The sequence below is a fragment of the Myxocyprinus asiaticus genome, chromosome 27, assembly GCF_019703515.2.
Source record: "Myxocyprinus asiaticus isolate MX2 ecotype Aquarium Trade chromosome 27, UBuf_Myxa_2, whole genome shotgun sequence".
Taxonomy (NCBI): Eukaryota; Metazoa; Chordata; class Actinopteri; order Cypriniformes; family Catostomidae; genus Myxocyprinus; species Myxocyprinus asiaticus.
The window spans coordinates 44900955-44920954 of NC_059370.1; the positions used below are offsets into that span (position 1 = coordinate 44900955).

At 39.7% G+C, this 20000-nt stretch overlaps 2 protein-coding genes across 5 annotated transcripts in view; one reads left to right on the forward strand and one right to left on the reverse strand.

The window, feature by feature from the left end:
• LOC127418078 (amyloid beta precursor protein binding family B member 2-like) overlaps nucleotides 1-10402 on the reverse strand; it is a 39873-nt gene extending 29471 nt beyond the window's left edge. For all 4 annotated transcript variants that reach the window (XM_051658459.1, XM_051658458.1, XM_051658457.1 and 1 more), the window contains exons 1-5: nucleotides 10274-10402; nucleotides 5840-6832; nucleotides 1819-2006; nucleotides 551-682; nucleotides 182-315 (exon numbers count right to left, since the gene is read on the reverse strand). In XM_051658459.1, coding sequence (XP_051514419.1) covers nucleotides 182-315; nucleotides 551-682; nucleotides 1819-2006; nucleotides 5840-6815 — 1430 coding nt within the window. In that variant the 5' untranslated portion in view covers nucleotides 6816-6832; nucleotides 10274-10402. The remainder of the gene's footprint in view (nucleotides 1-181; nucleotides 316-550; nucleotides 683-1818; nucleotides 2007-5839; nucleotides 6833-10273) is intronic.
• Nucleotides 10403-17632: 7230 nt separating this feature from the next.
• Nucleotides 17633-20000, forward strand: part of LOC127418115 (fibroblast growth factor 2-like) — an 18638-nt gene continuing 16270 nt past the window's right edge. The window contains exon 1 of the mRNA XM_051658508.1: nucleotides 17633-18117. Within this exon, the coding sequence (XP_051514468.1) occupies nucleotides 17799-18117 (319 nt within the window). The 5' untranslated portion in view covers nucleotides 17633-17798. The remainder of the gene's footprint in view (nucleotides 18118-20000) is intronic.

Below are 20000 nucleotides of genomic sequence, written 5' to 3' on the forward strand. Positions count from 1 at the left end.
TATAGATACAATTCCTGAAAAATCACTTTAATGTAACAGTTGATGTAACAGATTTAGTAAAGTTATTTCATAGCTGCTATTACATAGCCCACTATATATATACTGTATATACATGTTTGTTTTTTTTGTTTCTAGAACTATACATTGTATGTCAGAAATGAGTACAGGTGAGGTAGTTTACCTGTGGTTAATGAAGCTGTATGGACCTCCTTGAGCACCCAAACTTCCTCTGTCTCTCTCACTCTCTCTCTCCTCCTGTCTTTCTCTCTGCCTTCGTTTGTCTCTCTCTCTGGGCTCACATGTCTCTGTCAGGTCCTATAAAGAGAATTTATTCATTAATTAAAAACATTTAGTTTCTAAAATTGGACACGATTTCAGAAGGAGCTTGACTGTGGGTGTTTGTACAAACAGCATAAACTGTCTGGATCTACAATCAAATTTAATGATAGATATAATGTTACCAAATGGACAAATTGCTGAATTTAAATGGATATTTTGTTGTGTGTTTGTGTTGATTAAGGTATGTGTGTGTGGTGACTGCTGAGTTTACCAGATAGTTGTTGTTGAGGAAACTGGCCGCGTGTCCCATTGCCTTATAACACAGTGAGGAAGAGGAGGGAGAGGAAGCTGCTGATGAAGGTACAGGCTCTACAGAACTGTCTGACACTATACTGCTGGGCCTCTACAAACACACACACACACACTCACATGATAATTTATATTCATTACTGTCAGTAACAAAACTTTTTATGAACAAATTTTCATTTTGCTGACATGTTTATCCAAAGCAACTTACAAATGAGGAAAATGCTTGAAAACAATGACATCATATGCTTATATACAGTTCATATGATTGTATAAGTGTCCTATTAATTAAACAGAAATCTCATCATGATTCTCTCATCATTTACTCACCCTCATGCCATCCCAGATGTGTGTGACTTTCTTTCTTCTGCAGAACACAAATGAAGATTTTTACAAGAATATCTCAGCCCTGTAGGTCCATACAATGCAAGTGAATGGTGACCAGAACTTTGAAGCTCCAAAAAGCACATAAAGGCAGCATAAAAGTAATCCATAAGACCCCAGTGGTTTAATCCATGTCTTCTGAAGTGATATGATAGGTGTGAGTGAGAAACAGATCAATATTTAAGTCATTTTTTACTATCAATCTCCACTTTCACTTTCACATTCTTCTTCTTGTGTTTTTGGCGATTCACATTTTTCTTGCATATCGCCACCTATTGGGCAGGGAGAAGAATTTATAGTAAAAAAAAGGGACTTAAAAATCTGTTTCTCACCCACACCTATCATATCACTTCAGAAGACATGGATTAAACCACTGGAGTCTTATGGATTACTTTTATGCTGCCTTTATGTGCTTTTTGGAGCTTCAAAGTTCTGGTCACCATTCACTTGCTTTGTATGGACCTACAGAGCTGAAATATTCTTCTAAAAATCTTCATTTGTGTTCTGCAGAGGAAAGAAAGTTATACACATCTGGGATGACATGAGGGTGAGTAAATGATGAGAGAATTTTCATTTTTGGGTGAACTATCGCTTTAAGCAGATATATGTAATTAAATTGACAGTCTTTCTCTTTTGGGAAAACAGAAACATTGATGACATAATCTTGCACTATAGAAAATTAAATTAAATTATAAGTACCACTCATCACCAACTATCAATAGCAATTCATAATTCACACCTTTGATGAAAACTAAAAAGCCTATTGGCTATAATAAAATTAAAAAAATTAAATGGCCCAGCTTCCTACTCTAACAGGACATCAACACAAGAAAGAACACAGCTCTGTACCTCACTCTGTGCTTTAGAAGGGGGCACAGACAGACAGACCCCCTTCACTGTCTGTTGAACGGGTGAGGTCTCCGGGTCAGCGCGGGCGACATGGGTTACGGGTCGATCTCGTATAGTGGTGTCCATTGAAACATGCCAAAAATACTCCTGTGACACGTCGTGCACCTGAGAATGCTCATCCCACAAACCTACAGACACACACACAAAACACTGGGTCACTTTAGAAATGGGCCACTTGTGGAGTCTGTTGTCATAGCAACTGCAGCATCTTTCTAAATATGAGATAAATATAAGTTCTGCATGTATATGACTGTGAGTGTGTATAGATGGATAGATAGATTTTACATCTGCATTTATTTACATTGGCAATTATTCATTTAGCAGACGCTTTTATTCGAAGCGACTTACAAAATGAGGAAGCGATTCATCTTCTGCGCTACTAGTGGCACCAAATGGAGTTACAAAAATGAAGTATGTTTTTAAACAACTTTTGCAAACATAGACTCATCACACTCTTTCACACTCTCTGATTCCCTATGAACAAATAGGCCATACTAAATATAAGGTGATAATCGTTTAACGCTGAACCAAGTAGCCACGCCCCAAACTCACGCTATAGGTTTAGAAAGAAAGGAATGGGTGGAGCTGATCGGGCCGCTCAAAATACAAACATCAGTGTTTTGATAGTGCCTGGGAGGCTCAGTGTTTATACTTTTGGATGAGGTAAACCAACGAGTGGCTTACTTAATGTACAATAAACTGGGATATTAGAACATATTTTGACAAAAAAAAATGACATACTTCACCTTTAAGGAGACAGATAGATCAACTGGAGGTCTGCTACCTCACCCGAGCCCAACAGGACCTGACAAACCATTGGGTTTTGGTCAGTTTTTCCAAATATAACTTCCTCGAGTCAGGTTGTTTATTAATGTCTTATTTTGTTCCACTAGATGGCAGCAAGTACTAGAAAAAAAAATGTCTCTATCACATTCCATCACAATATACAGATCTGAAATGTAGGTGGCGCTCTAACGCATTTTAGCCCTCACAGATGTGCTCGTCCATAGACATTCAGTCTAATTTTCAGTTTATGCACCACCCTCATCGTTTCATTGAATATCTCGGCCTCTGAGTGGACTAGAAGCTCAGTCTAGGTTTCGTTAGAAATCTGAGATCCTCCCCTTTATGATGATGTATAACACTTTTATCATCAATAGTCGAAAACATATTTTTATGATGATTTGTTTAGCATGCTTTTCCTGCTGGACTGCATATTTTGTTCTGGACATCTAAGATATAACATTGGATTATTCAGTCAAGCAAACTCACAGACAAGTACAAAATGGCTCATTTTTTAGACATCTGCCTAAGGTAAAAGCAGATATAAAGGTTTTAACCATTTGGGGCTTCCTGCAGCAATAATCGGTGCATAAAAGAGTCGTTTGTATTTGATGACTTACAAAAATCATATTTAATTTTGTGATTCTTTTGAAAATCTTTCAAACTGTAGTATTACAGCAACAAAATTTCCTCTACAGTCACATTCCTGAGAATTAGTGCTTTTATTTGATATATGACTTGGCCATTTAAGTGACATGTGAAAGACTTCTATATTCATATTAATATTTCTACCCCATTACCTCTAGGGGGCGCTAATTTACGAAGAAATTTGGCCTCTGATGATATATCCTGTAATTCTGTGTCTAGCTGCTGTATTTCTGTATTGTATAGATGAATATGCCCAAACTTTTTCCTAAGAAGGGCCAAAAATCAAAATTGATTGAGGGCCGTGGGCCAAAAGAGAACATTGCATTCTAACAAACTCAGGGCCTGAAATTCATTTCTGAAAATAATGGGGGCATTTTTTTACCTTTACAAAGGTAAATTTTTTTCTAGCCTTATGACTCCGTCATCCTTTTATGTCAAATACTTTAATTTAAACAATTAATTCAATTTTAAAATGGCATGTTTCAGGGGGGCCTGGGTAGCTCAGCGAGTATAGACGCTGACTACCACCCCTGCAGCATGCCCTCGAATCCAGGGCATGCTGAGTGACTCCAGCCAGGTCTCCTAAGCAACCAAATTGGCCCGGTTGCTAGGGAGGGTAGAGTCACATGGGGTAACCTCCTCGTGGTCACTATAATGTGGTTCTCACTCTCGGTGGGACGCGTGGTGAGTTGAGCATGGATGCCACGATGGATGGCGTAATGCACTATACAAGTCACGTGATAAGATGCGCGGATTGACGGTCTCAGACGCGGAGGCAACTGAGATTCGTCCTCCGCCACCCAGATTGAGGCGAGTCACTACGCCACCACAAGGAATTAGAGCGCATTGGGAATTGGGCATTCCAAATTGGGGGGGGGGGATGGTATGTTTCAGTAATTACAAAATTGCATGATATCTACATTGCATAATGTGCATTGTTACTGACTTTTATTTTTTTTCCTTATACACATATTTCCAAATATTTTGGAAATTAAATTAACAGCCTACAAAACAAATGCACCGACACAGAGTAGATGACAGCAAAAAAACTTAACTCCTTCAAGCCAATTTAATAAAACAATGAACATTAGTCAGAGATATGATTCATACACCAAAAGTGGTTAATGTTCTGTAAAATTATTATTGTATCATTAATAATGTTTTATTTAACATCAAGGCTATTTAACACATACAGATATTATTTTTGTTAATATTATTATTAACTACATTGTAGCATTTGATCATTTTATCGCGGGAGCATGACACCAAACTGATGCAGAGCTTGAGAAGCGGAGTGCCCGTTTGTGCCCGTTTGTGCCCGTTTATGGCGCAAACATCCGCCACTGACTCGGCAACATCTGCACAACGGACCTCCCAAAACAAACAATGTTCAGCGAAAGTTCGAAAGAAGAATGCGATGGATATGTTAATTTGGAACTATATCGGATTGCAGGGGATTTCTTTAGCCCAGAGCTTCCGTTAATTTCAGACCCTGGATGGAACTAGAGATGGAGATGAGAGATGTAACAGGTGTTTACGCGTCTCCATCATGCAGCTGGTACATTACGCAAAACATTTTTGCTATTTCTGCCTTTCTTACAAATGTGCTGCATTATGAATAATGAGGGAGCGCCAAGATAAGGCGCACGCAATTGCAATGTTAACAGCTTTGTTGATTATAAACAGGAAAGATATTGTTTTACCGTGTCGCTCGCTTACGGAGACGTGGTATAACACCATTGCATGTCGAATTAACAGGGTTAGAAAGGTTTATAAATCGGTAACATCTTAAGTTCAGTAACTATGCGACAAAACATTCTTACTGCGCACGATTACACTTCTGACACTGCTGAGAGCTTCTAGAATTATAGTTTGACAAGCGGTACGTATTGCACCATACTTGTATACGGTATTGCACTAAACTGTAATATACTGTACTAAGACTTTGATAAACATTATGTAAATATGTCTTTTAGATGCTTTGTCTATGACGGTACGCTCCGTGCATCTGCGGTTGAAAAAATATATGAAGTAGCTTAAATGTCGCAAGCTACTTTTGGCGTGTAGTGTAACTTGCTACTTTCTCTGAAGTGTAGCTTTTAGCTTAGCTTAACTAATTTTTCTGTTGAGTAGTTTGTAGCTTAGCTTGCTAAATTTTTTGAGTAGCTTGTCCAACACTGCTCCTACGCCTGACCTAATATACGGGGACTTTAACGTTTTAAGTGAAATAATGTTTTGCGATATAGCGCCCCCCCTGTGAGTTTAAGGGGTGTGTTTATTGTTACTATGCTGTTACGAATGTTGCCTACGAAGCTTACATAAAATACAGCCTTTTCCAACAAATTTACTTGCTTGGGGATGGAATTCTAAAGAGATTGAGCGATTTTGGGTTAGGGTTGGATTCAGGCATACATTTTAACTGTACTGGTCAGGTCGGGTCACACGGTCTGAGGTACTGAGGCTGGGTTCGGGCTTCAACTTATCCCCGTGCAGACCCCTAAGATAGATAGACAGACAGACAGATGTTCACCTGTTTCGTGAGGTGTATCGAAGGATGGACTGTCCTGTGACAGTGTCGTCCAGCTGGAATCTTCCTCCTCTTCCTCCACCTGTTTCTCAGGTCGTGTTGGACGTCCAGGTGAATCATCGGTATCTGCCCCTCTCAGAGGCAGACGGAACGTGGACGCTGGGCTCATCTGAAGTCGGCCTGGAGAACCGCTGCTTTCCACTGACCTGTTTCTGACCCGGCTCATCCGCTCATTGTTCGGGCGGAGCATGTGCTCATAAATGTCGAGTTCGGGGCTTTGCTCCTCCTCCTCGCTGGGCTGGAGAAGCAGGTGATTCTGGGGGAGGGTGAGGTGTGCCTCCACGCGGTTCTCTTCACCCCAGGTCTGTGCCTCAAGCTTCGGGAGGAGGTGTTTCTCATCACCCTGCGTGAGGAGGTCTTTATCAGGGCTGTTGGACACCTTCTCCTCCTCCTCCTCTTGATGGTATTCTAGAAAACTCTTGGTTCTCCTTCGGATTGGTGGATTCTTCTGAGTGTCTTTTCCTGAGATGTCATTGTGGTTCTTGGCGTTTTTGTTGAGGTCCAGTTGCTCCACTTTCAGTTGCAGGTTGGTGCCGTTTTTGGCCAGTTTAGGATTGGACGTGGAATACGAAAGGGAGGAGCAGAAAAGAGACGAAGAGGATGCAGATTTTGTGGGGGCGTGTTTTCTGTTCAAAGGGGCATGGCTTTGGTTTGGCAGGACAGAGTTTTGGGTAAGACCCATGGCATTTTGAATATTCGTCAGCTCATATTTCTGGCGAATCTTTGAGGGCGCCGTAGAACCATGTGTTTCCTTGGACACCACGACCACACCCTGCTTTATGGTGTCACAGTTGAGGTGCTGGTTGTGGGAGGAGTGTAAATTAAGGGAGGTGGGCGGAGTCAACAAAGGACCACTGTGATTGGTCGATTCTACGTTTGACGCGCTTCGTCTCAAGAGAGGTTTTTGCAGTGACATCATTGCATATGATAAATTGCCTGCAAAGAGAAAAAGATTACTTACTAATTAGTGTCATTCATCTCTTCTGTCTAAAACAGGCCATTTAAAAGTGTTAACCTTTAAATATATTAACCACATAGGAAATATAGGAAGTTTTGCACACAAAGAGAATCAAAGAGCATATCTCATTTGTTTCTCCTGGACCACAAATTGAGAGCAAACAGAGACTTTTGATGAAGTGTCCTGCTTTTTAGATGTTTCTCTTGAGGAAAAGACGTTTTAGAAGAGATCTCAACAATGAGCGTGTTTACATGCACACCACTATCCTGATATCTACCAAAAATCAGCTTATTTGAAAAAACCAACAAAGCAAGAAAACTGTGTTTACATGCCATTTGAAATAATCGTGTTATTTTCTGCTTTTGCCATCAAACCTAGAAGAGACATGTACACAACAAGGTAAGAATGCCGATAAAGGTGTTTACATACATCGGGGTAATAGGCAAACATTTACGTGTGTGGACCGGTTTATTCATAAGCCGTTTATGACTTTACACCAATAAAGAAAAGCCGTTTAATGCGTTTACATTACCACACACGTTTTCGACTTAAGATTGTGCATGTAAACATGATCAATGTCTTAAACTGTGCTCTTGCCAAAGACACCAAATACTGCAATACAAGTCAAACATCTCAATATGAACTCAAATTCTTTCAAGAGTAAATGATCAGAGCTATGCTATCCACATTCACTGTATAACTCTCTCTTAATGAATGCCAACAATTGACTCGTGTGTGTCTCCAAAATAATTTTAAAAGAAACAATTGAAAATTCCCATCTAAGATTGAAAATATTAAACAACGGCAGCTACTCAGCCAGGTTTCGTTTTGTGTGTGTTTGTGATTCGTAAACCCGATCACCTTCACATGAACTGCACAGTCAGCAAAGCGTCTCAAGTTTAACTCCAACAAACAGGTCCAGCCCTCACACACACAACGCACGCACGCACAACACACACACAACACACACAGGGTGTGATGGATTGGGGTGGAAAATGTGTTTGCTGCAGATTTTCACTTAAGATCAGTATGATAATACAGCAATATCAGCACAACTGCCCACACACACACACACATGCACACACACACACAGTTTATGTGTTATGTTTGTTTTTCTGTGTATCAGCCCAAATCTTGTTTTGAGTGCTCACAGGACTGACACTGTACTCTTTCAGATCTTTGTTATTGTCTTAAATAATAATTTAATAATTATAATAAATAATGTATTGTCTATTGTAATGTCTTTAGGAAGGTAACTTAATATTAAATGCATCTTTACTGAAATACACATCCATTTCATGAAGATTAAACTATTTTTAGTCATATTTATGTTATAAACTAGTTTGTACACTATATGTTTCGATGAGGCACATCTGCAAAGTTGAACAATTTCAAATCATTAAAACAACTGATTTAATTACAGCTGTTAAATGAGGAATACAAATGTATTGGCAGTGTTTTATAATCAGGTTCTACCTGATCACATTAGTTAATGCATTAGGTATCATGAACTAACAATTAACAATATATTGCAGTACTTATTTTATGAATATTTGTTAATACAAAATATACAAAATATATTATGCATTAACTAATGTTAACATATACACTTTTTAATGTGTTAGTATATGTTGAAATTAACATGAACCAAAATTAATAAATGCTGTAGAAGTATTGATTGTTAGTTCATGTTAACTAATGTTGTTAACTAATGTTAACAAATGGAACCTTATTGTAAAGTGTTACCAATATATTTGTAACCACCATTACAGTCATCAAAGAGCATCTGGAAATACTGAACAGATGTAACCATAGTATAGTACAGCATAGTATAGTACAGAATAGTATAGTACAGTATAGTATAGTATAGAATAGTATAGTATAATATAGTATAGTATAGTATAGTATAGTATAGTATAGTATAGTATAGTAAAGTATAATATATTAAAGTATAGTATAGTATAATATAGTATAGTATAGTATATTAAAATAAATTATAGTTAAGTACAGTATAGTAAAGTATAGTATATTATAGTTAAGTAGAATATAGTATAGTATAGTATTATATAGTTAAGTAAAGTATAATATAGTATAGTATATATTATATAGTTAAGTAAAGTATAGTAAAGTATAGTATAGTATTATATAGTTAAGTAAGTATAGTATGATATAGTATAGTATAGTAAAGTATAGTATAGCATTATATAGTTAAGTAAAGTAAAGTATAGTATATTAAAGTATAGTATAGCATTATATAGTTAAGTAAAGTATAGTATAGTATAGTTAAGTAAAGTACAGTATAGTACAGTATAGTAAAGTATAGTAAAGTAAAGTAAAGTATAGTATAGTATAGTTAAGTAAAGTACAGTATAGTACAGTATAGTAAAGTATAGTACAGTATAGTATAGTATTATATAGTTAAGTAAATTATAGTAAAGTATAGTATAGTAAAGTATAGTATAGTATAGTATTATAAAGACTTGAAACAGGCTTGATAAACAAAAGTTAGAAATTTGTAAATAAAATGCTCAATATTGCTTTCTTAATGAAAACAGCAAAAACAACAGTCAAAATATAAGAACCAATAACACTACTACTATAGTACAGTACAATGTAGATCAATAATATATTTATAATTCCATATTCAGTAAAATGTGTAAAAAAAAAATTGTAAAAAAATACGACAAAACTACAAAATACAAATAAAATAATTAATATGAGAATCAATAACCCTACTACCATAGAACAGTGTAGTGGACAGTACAATATAATAATAAAGCAATAATTAATTTTAATTAAACTCTCTCTATATAGTAATACAAATAGAGAAATAATGTACACTCCTCTAAGTATTACATTTTAAATAACATATAACAGCAAAACTGTTTGCTTTAATAACTCTATAGAGTAGTGTAGCCTAGTATAGTTTAAGAGACAGCAAAAACAGCAAAACATGTCATAAAATAAGACTCCGCTCTAGTGCAAATATCTGAAATAAAGTGTTATCATCTCTTTCCTAAAGATTGATTCATATCTGGGTGTGATGAAATATGTTCATGTACTGCTGCACAGAATTGATAATGAGACTGTTGTTCAGGGTTACAATGACTGATCTGATCTGACCGGCCCTACACAAACCCTTCCGACATTCAGTACAATTTATGACGCACATCTGAACTTAAACATACACATGATATGACATACGTCTATTTTATTCAAGAACGACATTTGACATGACAGACACAAGTGTCCAAGTCATGCTTTCAAAACGCGCATGAAAAACTCTAGAAATTCTAGAAAGATGCTGCACTGGACGTACAGTATACAGACTCAGTAAATCAAGCAGCTCAGAATAGTGTGTAAAAGCATCACGTCATCTGTTGAAAGGGAGAGAGGGGGGTAGAGAGACAGTCACTCACCAGCAGCGTCTGTGTGTGTATCAGCTGTTCTCTCGCACTTAAGATGCTGATGCTGAGCCGCGAGGTGACGCCCGCTTTTAAAGCCCGGACACCCGCAATCTGCGCTCTCTCCTCTCCGCACAGCTCCGCCTTTGGTCTGCGCATGCGCTTTGTGTACGCGTCCACTGGCCAATGAGAGCGCTGAGCGCAACCTGCCGCATGAATATTAACTGAGCCGTGCTGGAGCGACTAGTCACGTCACTTAATATTCATGAGGCTTCTCTGCCATGACGTCACTGCATCCTCTCATAAGTACAGCTATTGAAATACAGTTTATACAAATTATTACTTCAGTCGGGTGCCAAAGAACCCTTATGCTCCCCTCCCAATTTTGATAATTCTAATTTATTTATTGACCAATGTCTTCTTGTAAGTAGTATCTTTTCTATTAATAACCTTGTTAATATTGTAATTTACATGTTACCCAGTAAATTACAAAGTAGCAAAGATTTATGACAGTATTTCACCCATCTGTTGTATCTGTCACCAGTTTAAAGAAACAGCTGACCACCTGTTTTAGTATTCAAGTGTTTTAGACTGACTTTTCAAATTTTGTAAAAAAGGAATATATCCCCAAACATCTGTATCAGACACAAATTTGTATTTTTGGATAATCTTTGAAGTTAGACCCTTTTATATTCATTTTACAATGGATTAATTATTATTTGTTGCAAAATGTTATAGTCATAAGTGTATATTCTCAAAGAAATTATTAAAATAAATTATTAATTTATAATTAAATTATTTAAAAAGAATCTCTATACAAATATATATAGTAGTAGAACTCTTTTATACTATTCATGTATACTATTTATTTTGTAACCTTCTTGGAATGTTTTTCCTTTTATTTACTGTACATTTTTGTTTAGCATTGATTAATAAAAAATATATTGAAATACAGTTCTGAGATGAATAAATTACATACATTTAAACTATGAAACGGCACATTTAAACTCAAAACATAAAAAAACAGAAATTATATCAACATCAAATATCCTTCGAAAAACAAATATTCACTTACAAATATGGTTACCATAGTTTTTGCCAAAATATCCTAGTTACTCCAGTTATTATTACGACAATAAAACTGGTAATAAATAAAACGATTCTGAAAGCTTCTTACACCATTTGAAAAAAAAGTAGAATAACTATAATAAATTTGTATGGATACTAAATATGGACATAACACAATAACATTTTAAAAATAAAAGCACTCTTTATTTGCATTAGAGTTGTGCGTAATGTCGAAGATATGAAGACACTTGCAAAAAGCTTCACAGTGCTAAACAGATAAAAATGAAAAAACACAGTAGGTCTCATATTTGGGGCTGTTGGCTCATTCGTTAAGTGCATGTTTAGAATTGGCCATTTACACAATTTGTTTAAGGCACATATCTCTGATCTAAACTCATGCGTTCATTAATACAATCATGCACACATGTGTTAAACTCATACAAATAACTCTAAAAACAAGAAAATGACTTATAATGCACCCTGTATTTAACATCAGATTATAAAACATAACCTTACTCTTGCTCATGCCATTCTACATTATTCAGACTTTCTCTTAATAACCAGACACTTTTACAAAAGAAAGCGCACACTTGACAACACTTTACAAAGGGATTTCCACTCCTAAAAACACATTTATAGTAACAAAAACATCCATCCAGGCCTGTTAAACTATGACATTGTCAGGATATTTTCACCCAATCATAATGCTCAGAACTATCTGGCTCTGCTCTGATTGGTCGAGGACATTCAACTGTTAGATCTAAGCCACGCCCACACTGTTATAACCAACATTCACCAGTAGAGGGAGCTGTGTGTGTGTGCTAGTTGCAAGCCTCGGCCGTCCCAGAGCTAGCGTTGCAAGCCTCGCCCATCCCAGAACCAGCTTTCACGCCTGCTCCAACCCTAGAGGGGTTCCTTCAACGGAGACCACTTTCTCCCCGGCCTCGGTGGTTGTGGAGATCCTCCTTTATCGAACCCCCCATGGCTCCGCCTTCTGAGCCTCCCATAGCAGTGCTTACGCCCATCCGGAAGAGGAGGAGAAGGGCTTCTACTCCCCTGTCACTGCCTGTGCTCATGACCATGGAGGTCGTTCCCCTGTCACTGCCTGTGCTCATGACCATGGAGGTCGTTCCCCTGTCACTGCCCGTGTTAACGGCCACAGAGGTCATTTCCCCATCACTGCCAGTGCCCACGGCCATGGAGGCCGTTTCCCTCCCAGTGCCCACGGCCACGGAGGCCGTTCCCCTGTCACTGCACATGTTTACGACCACAGAGGTAATTTCCCTGTCAATGCCCATACCCCATGGCTCCGCCTTCTGAGCCTCCCACATCAGTGCTCACGCCCATCCAGAAGAGGAGGAGAAGGGCTCCTACTCCCATCACTGCCTGTGCTCACAACCACGGAGGTCGTTTCCCAGTCGCTGCCAGCACTCCTGACCATGGCAGCTTCACCCTCTGAGTCTTCCACGACTCCGCCCGCTCCTCCAGAGACTCCTCTTCCAGCGGATCCGTCCACCTCTTCTGAAACTCTTTCTCCAGCGGTTCCGCCCGCTCCTTCTCCCGAGACTCCGTTCGCCACTTCATTTTTTCTTTTGATTTCCTCCCCTTTTCTCCCCAATTTGGAATGCCCAATTCCCAATGCTTTCTAAGTCCTCGTGGTGGCATAGTGACTCGACTCAATCCAGGTGGCGGAGGATGAATCTCAGTTGCCTCCGTGTCTGAGACCATCAATCCATGCATTTTATCACGTGACTTGTTGAGCGCATTACCGCGAAGACCTAGCGTGCGTGGAGGCTTCACGCTATTCTCCACAGCATCCACACACAGCTCACCACGTGCCCCACTGAGAGCAAACCACATTATAGAGACCACGAGGAGGTTACCCCATGTGAATCTACCCTCCCTAGCAACCGGGCCAATTTGGTTGCTTAGGAGACCTGGCTGGAGTCACTCAGCATGCCCTGGATTCTAACTGGTGATTCCAGGGGTGGTAGTCAGCGTGAGTACTCGCTGAGCTACCCAGGCCCCCTAGTCTGCATCTTCTGATATTCCTTCTCCAATGTCTCCTGAGCGCCTACTGCTCCAACCCCTGCGGCTCTGCCTCCAGAGGCTCAATTCCCTGAGCCTGCTGTGGCTCCGCCCACTCTGACTCCTGCAGTGCTTTCTCCTGAGCCGCCTACTGATCCACCCCCTGTGGCTCTGCCTCCAGAGACTCAATTTCCTAAATCTCCTGCAGCTCCGCCTCTGGCTCCTCATGAGACTCAAATCCCTCCCCCTACTGTGGCTCTGCCCACTTCACCTCTGGCTCCTCCTCCTGAGTCTCAAGTCCCTGCTCTGTCCACTCCACCTTCGGCTCCGCCTCCTGAAACTCAACTCCCTGAACCCGTGGGTCTTCACCACCAGCGTCTCCGCCCCCTGACCATCTGCCAGTTCCATCCTGGTCTCTTGACCCTCTTCCAGTTTCGTCCTGGTTTCCTGGTCACCCCATTACCTTCCTGGAGCCGCCTCTCAAACTGCCGGACCCCGCTCCCTTCCTGGAGCTGCCTCCCAAACCTCCAGACCCCGCTCCCTTCCTGGAACCACTTACATGGCCACTGCTCCACCCTGGACTATCATAATTTTTCTTTTTTGGGGCACCAGGAGCTGCCCTTCTGTCATCATTCTATTTCCGGAGACTTTTATGTTGAAATTATCTAGGACTCTTAGTTTGAAGTGTTAGTATTTTCCTTGTCATGTCTATGTTCCTGATTTCCTCCCTGATCGTTTCCAGCTGTCCCTAGTTTACTCATTAATCTTCATGTGTGTATATACCCCTCAGTTTCAGTTGTTCCTTGTCAGTTCTTGTCCTTGTTACCCTTCAAGGCTGTAGTGTTTTGTCGCTTTGTATTCTGAGTTATAATTGTTAATTCCTTGTTGTATCATCTTCATTTGTTTATTATTAAAAGAATCTGCATCTAGATTCACCCTCTCTCTTCTCGTCCCTCCAACAAGCGTTACAATTCTGAATGTACAGAATGCATTTTGTCGTGTATCTCTCGCCCACCTCTGCTCACTACGCTGTCAATCCTCCACATGTTTGTTGCAGCTGTTGTTTTATTTTATAGTAAATACTGTATGTTTTATTATGGTTTATAACTAGTTACAGCGGCTATTCAGTGAAGGACGACTGGCGGAAATGATGCAAAAGCCTAAAAAAAATAAATGATCATGAAGTTCATTGTGCTGTCACACACACAAACTTACACTCTTGTGTTACTCAATAAATAAGAAGCAGGATAAAAAGAATAGGCATTTGACTTTGGACACTAAATAAGAAAAAAAGTGTACAACAGTACGGTCCATACTTAAATACAATAAATACCATAGATAAAGAGAAAAATAATAAATTCAAATGTATGCACAGATGTGGTCATGTGTACAGTATATGGATATGTACAATTAAAAACATCAATGACAGTGCAGAGTCAGTAGTAGCAGGGATGTACCAAGGAATTCTGGGCCCCCTGATTGTATATTGATCTGGGCTCCTTTCTTATAAAAAATACAGTTTACATTTTTTTGTGGGGCCCACTGGACCTGTGGGCCTCCAGAATCATTTGCACATTTCACCCTATTAGCCACAGCCATGAGTAGTAGTATGCAGGTTTCTTGTTCCTATGTTGCTGTGTTTTGTTCTTTTGATACTAATTGCCCTAAATCTCAGCTCTTTAGTCCATTCATGCACCACTGCTCTTTCAGCCATTAAAGCGCCACATCAACAATACATTACAAGCCGATCACTGTCAGATGTTAAATCCTCTGTTCCTGTATTTGTGAGTTGTTGTGGAGAGGCTGATTCTAATGGGGGGGGGGTTTCCTCCATTAACCAACATCTTATGGAGTTTTTTGTGCCTTGCCAAAGTCACCTTTGGCTTGCTAACTTGGGGGTCTAAAAAAAATATTATTTACTTATGAAAGCACAATCTACAATCACATTTTTATCATATAGCACAAATATGACTAAGACATTACAGCTTTATTTTCTGTTATACAAATAAGAAATGACTTGACTCCTGGACTTTTGAATGTGCAGCGAGGATTGCCCTGAAACACCACATTTTTTACCCCCTTTTTCTATTAAAGCCTCTATAGACCCCTTAGCCCCCCCTTGTGGCCCCCTGGGGGTCCCTTGACCCCAATCTGGGACCAATTTCTCCATGAGGCTTTTTATTATGGGATATAATAACGTCTTAATCAACAAAAATACCAAAACTTCAGAGTTGATCTAAAGTAAATAATTATCTTAATTTAATAGAACAGTAGTCATTGGGAGGTCCCCACTATGATATATAACAAGGCATATTTATATGTGTGGGCTGCAGTGCTTGTAATTACTGTACTGTCGAGGAAGTATGTGATAGTTCATGGCGGAAGACAAACACGTGCTGTGTTCTAAATCTAAAGCTGGTTTTGGTTGCGGTTTTGCATTGAGGGTGGAATGAAGGCTTTGTAACGTCATTGTGGTTTGTTGTTGGTTTCTTCTTGAATTAACCTGAATGTCATAAAAAAACCATCAAGCCGAGAGCAGAAGTCTCCATTCTGTCATGGATTACAGCCGCTGTGATGTGGTCAGCACTTCGGTCAACACACGCCACAGCACTTGGATGTCCGTTTTGAGTGTTGGACACTCCCGCTGAACTGATGGGAATCACTCTTTGAACACAGATGCTCTAAAACAAGAGAATGATGTTCAAAAACCACTTAGAAACCAGTGTTGGGGAAGCTACTTTTAAAACGGCAGCTTCTTAAGCTTGGAGATAATCATAGCTAAATGTTGTTAAACTAAAGTCAAACTGCTCTTTTAAGAAGTAGATAGCTACACTACAAGCTACTAATTAAGTAGCTATAACTACACTGAAGCTATTTAAAAAATAATATATTTTTAAATATATAAAAATCAGATCATATTATTTAATTCTGCAATCAGAAGTTCAGGAAAAAATCCCCTGATAGTTATATATTTTATTAAGTTGACAAATTAAGGTGACAATGTTACATTGAAAACAATTTATACTACATATAAACAAATACAAACAAGAAACACTATTTTATATAACTGAGTCAAAATGTAGTAGTGAAGTGTGTCATTTCTGCACCACCAAACGGATTTGCAAAAATAAACATTGTTTTCAAAACAGCTTTCTGAAAACGCCACCATCTGCCACTGATCGAACAAATAGATAGTTTTTTTAAACCGGTTAATTTACATGAACTGTCCGAAAGAACCAGTTCACTTAAATGATTTGATATCAATATGAAAATATAGGTCTTTATCAGTAGTGTAATCAAACATCCACCTATAGTTCTGTCTATGGATGATTGCCAGCTTTTATAAATAAATTAAACTAACTTAGATGCACTTAGCAGTAAACATCAATGGACACAGCACTTCACAATGTGTGTCATCTTCCACGGCTCTCTGGAATACTCGATTCTGATTGGTCAATGGCGCCATCTAGTGGTCCAATATTGCTCAGTAACAACCGCACCTCCAGGTACAGCGAGCCGTCTCTCCTGCTTTTTGGCTCACTGTGCAATCTCTACAAGTAACGTTGTTACTCTATGACCATATGCTACATGGACGCATTTCACTGTTGCTCACCGTCTCCCTGTTTACATCAGCGTCTCCCGCTGAATGCATTTACATACGCGTCCTCCCGCCAACTTCGGGACACAGTGTGTGATGTTTTCATTTTCTAGAGATCTTCTCATCATCCGGATTAACCAGTCAGTGATTACCAAACTTTAACTTTCATCTGCAGCGAAACACTGAACTTCTTCGCACAAGCTTGCACAAGTTTCCAGTCTCCTGCGTTCGGATGCATTTGAATGGGAGTGAATGGAGCGCAAAGTGTAGTGTGACCGTTGCTTAACCCAGAGGAAACTACTATTGCTCTGAGGTTGCTCTTTCATAGCTCATGACACATAATTGAGTTCTCAGTCATGTTTCATATAAGTGTGAATTTTGTCTCCATTGTTGACACACAGTGGGCAATAGAGCTATAAAAAGAATGTGGATAGCATAGGTCAGATCATTTGTTCTTGAGAGAAGTTGATGAGAGATATTTGAGTTTATATTGAAACTTTGGTATCTTGGCAAGTAGGTTGAATAAGTTGCAGTGGGTGAGGGAGTGCGGTCAGAGGCCCAGCAGGGACAGAGACAGACAGTCAGCAAGAGAGAGAGAGAGAGAGAGAGAGAGAGAGAGACAGTCAGAGCTAGCACAGACCAATCCAGTTGCCCAGCTGTAAACACCACAGACAGCAAACACAAGCTGTCATAAAACATCATCCTCATCCTGGACCTCCTCTTCACATCTGAACTCTCTCCTTTTCTGCGAAATCTTCTGCTTTGAGCTGTGAGGAATGGCTGTGGTGTCTTGTCTGATGTGAGATCCAGAGTACTCTAGCAGCTTAAAGAGTTCATCAGAGTTTAATGAGACGCCGTGGCCCTGCAGAGCACCGGAAGGAGATGGGAGAGGAGGGGGAGGAGGCGCAGAGGGGCCGTGGAGGGGCTCTGGTGCTGCACAGGGGGGCAGAGAAGGAGAAAACGAAAGAGCGAGGGGGAGAAGGAGCGATGGCCACGGGAGGAATCACCACTCTCCCGGCCAACCCAGACGATGGGGCCAGCGGAGGATTTCCTTCAGGGAATTTCAAGGACCCAAAACGTTTGTACTGCAAAAACGGTGGATACTTCCTGCGGATAAACTCGGACGGCAGGGTGGACGGCATTCGTGAGAAAAGCGACCCGCACAGTGAGTGGATTTGTTCTGCTATTCTTCCATGGAAAAAATAGGAGAGAGGGAATGATCTAGAGCAGAGAGAGAGAGAACACAAAGACTCTTTATACTGTTGTTGTGGAGCAGGAGCTCTAATGATGTCACATTTCCCATGTCCATATTCTGTTGTTGTTTAGTTTCGTAATGTCAGAAAGAGTCTCTACATTCATTAGAATATAAAGCTCAGGGTCACACTTTACATTAGGTGTCTTTATGTACTACCACTGAAATCCATACCATACAATGTATTTATGGTGTAACTAAATGTTCTTCCGATGAATTCTCACAAGATTCACATTTTCTGCTTCTGAGGTTGAGTTGCGTTTAGGGTTAGGGTTAGGTTTTAGGGTCAGGGTTAGGGGTAAGGTTAAAAGTGTAACTACAGATGTAACTAAATACAGGTACTTTAAATGTAAGTACAATGCAACATCACATATGTACATAATAAGTACATTATATCAAATGCTTAAAGACACCTAATACAAAGTGGGACAAAGTTCAGGAGCAGATGTAAAAAATGTTTTGCTCATTGCTAAACTTTTAAACAAACATAAATGGTAATTGGTAGAATAGTAATAGCTTTCACATGATCCGCGTCAGTGCTGATGAATACAGTTATTGTAACTAATTAAATTCACCAAGTACACGCCAAGACATCTAATTGCATCCTCCAATCAAAGCAATTGTCAGGTATTTTTGCTCTTCCACATACATGTTTTTAATGTTTACTGTGCACACCTTCTGTTTTCTTGCCTGGCAAACTACTAAAATCACCCCTCTGTGACACTATCTGCAATGATTGTCATGTTGAGGTCAAAGCGGCACTTGGCGGTGCCATTGAGTGGAGTGTTGGCGCCCTGACGCAAGCCATGTGGAAGCCGCTTTAGAGAATAAGATGCTTTATTCTACATATGGTGCTGAACGCACATTCTCTCTCATAACTCTTTGGCTGAACTTGATTCAGTCATGGACAGTGGTTCCACATGTTTACATTTACATTTACATTTATTCATGTGGCAGACGCTTTTATCCAAAGTGACTTACAAAAGAGGAAGACATAAGCGAATCATCTTTAGGAGACAGTGGTACGAAAAGTGTCATATTACAAAGTTTCACTAGCATTAGAATAGCATTCAAAACAGATTAAAGTGCAACAAGGAATTATTTTTTATTTTTTTAATGACGGGTTAAGTGTTCATGGAAAAGATGTGTTTTTAGTCGTTTTTTGAAGACAGAGAGTGAGTCAGCTTCACGGATGGAGTTGGGAAGGTCATTCCACCAACGTGGTACGATGAAGCTGAAAGTCCGGGAAAGTGTTTTGGTGCCTCTTTGTGTTGGTACAACAAGCAACATTCCTTAGCCGACTGCAGACTTCTAGTGGGCGCATAGCTCTGCATAAATGATTTAGGTATGCTGGAGCAGACCCAGTGAGTGTTCTGTATGCCAGCATCAGAGCCTTGAATTTGATACGTGCATCAACCGGCAGCCAGTGGAGAGAGATGAGGAGTGGTGTAACATGCGCTCTCTTTGGTTGATTAAAGACCAGACGTGCTGCTGCATTCCGGATCATTTGCAGGGGTCTAATTGCACATGCAGGGAGGCCTGCAATGAGAGTATTACAGTAGTCCAGTCTAGTTATGACAAGTGACTGAACAAGCAGTTGTGTGGCATGTTCAGAGAGGAAGGGTCTTATCTTCCTGATATTGTAGAGTGTAAATCTACATGATCGTGCGGTCTTTGAGATGTGGTCTGTGAAACTGAGTTGGTAATCGATGGTTACCCCTAGATTTCTGACCGTTTTGGAAGGCGTTACTGTAGTTGAACCCAGCTGCACGGTGATGTTGTGTTCAACAGCAGGG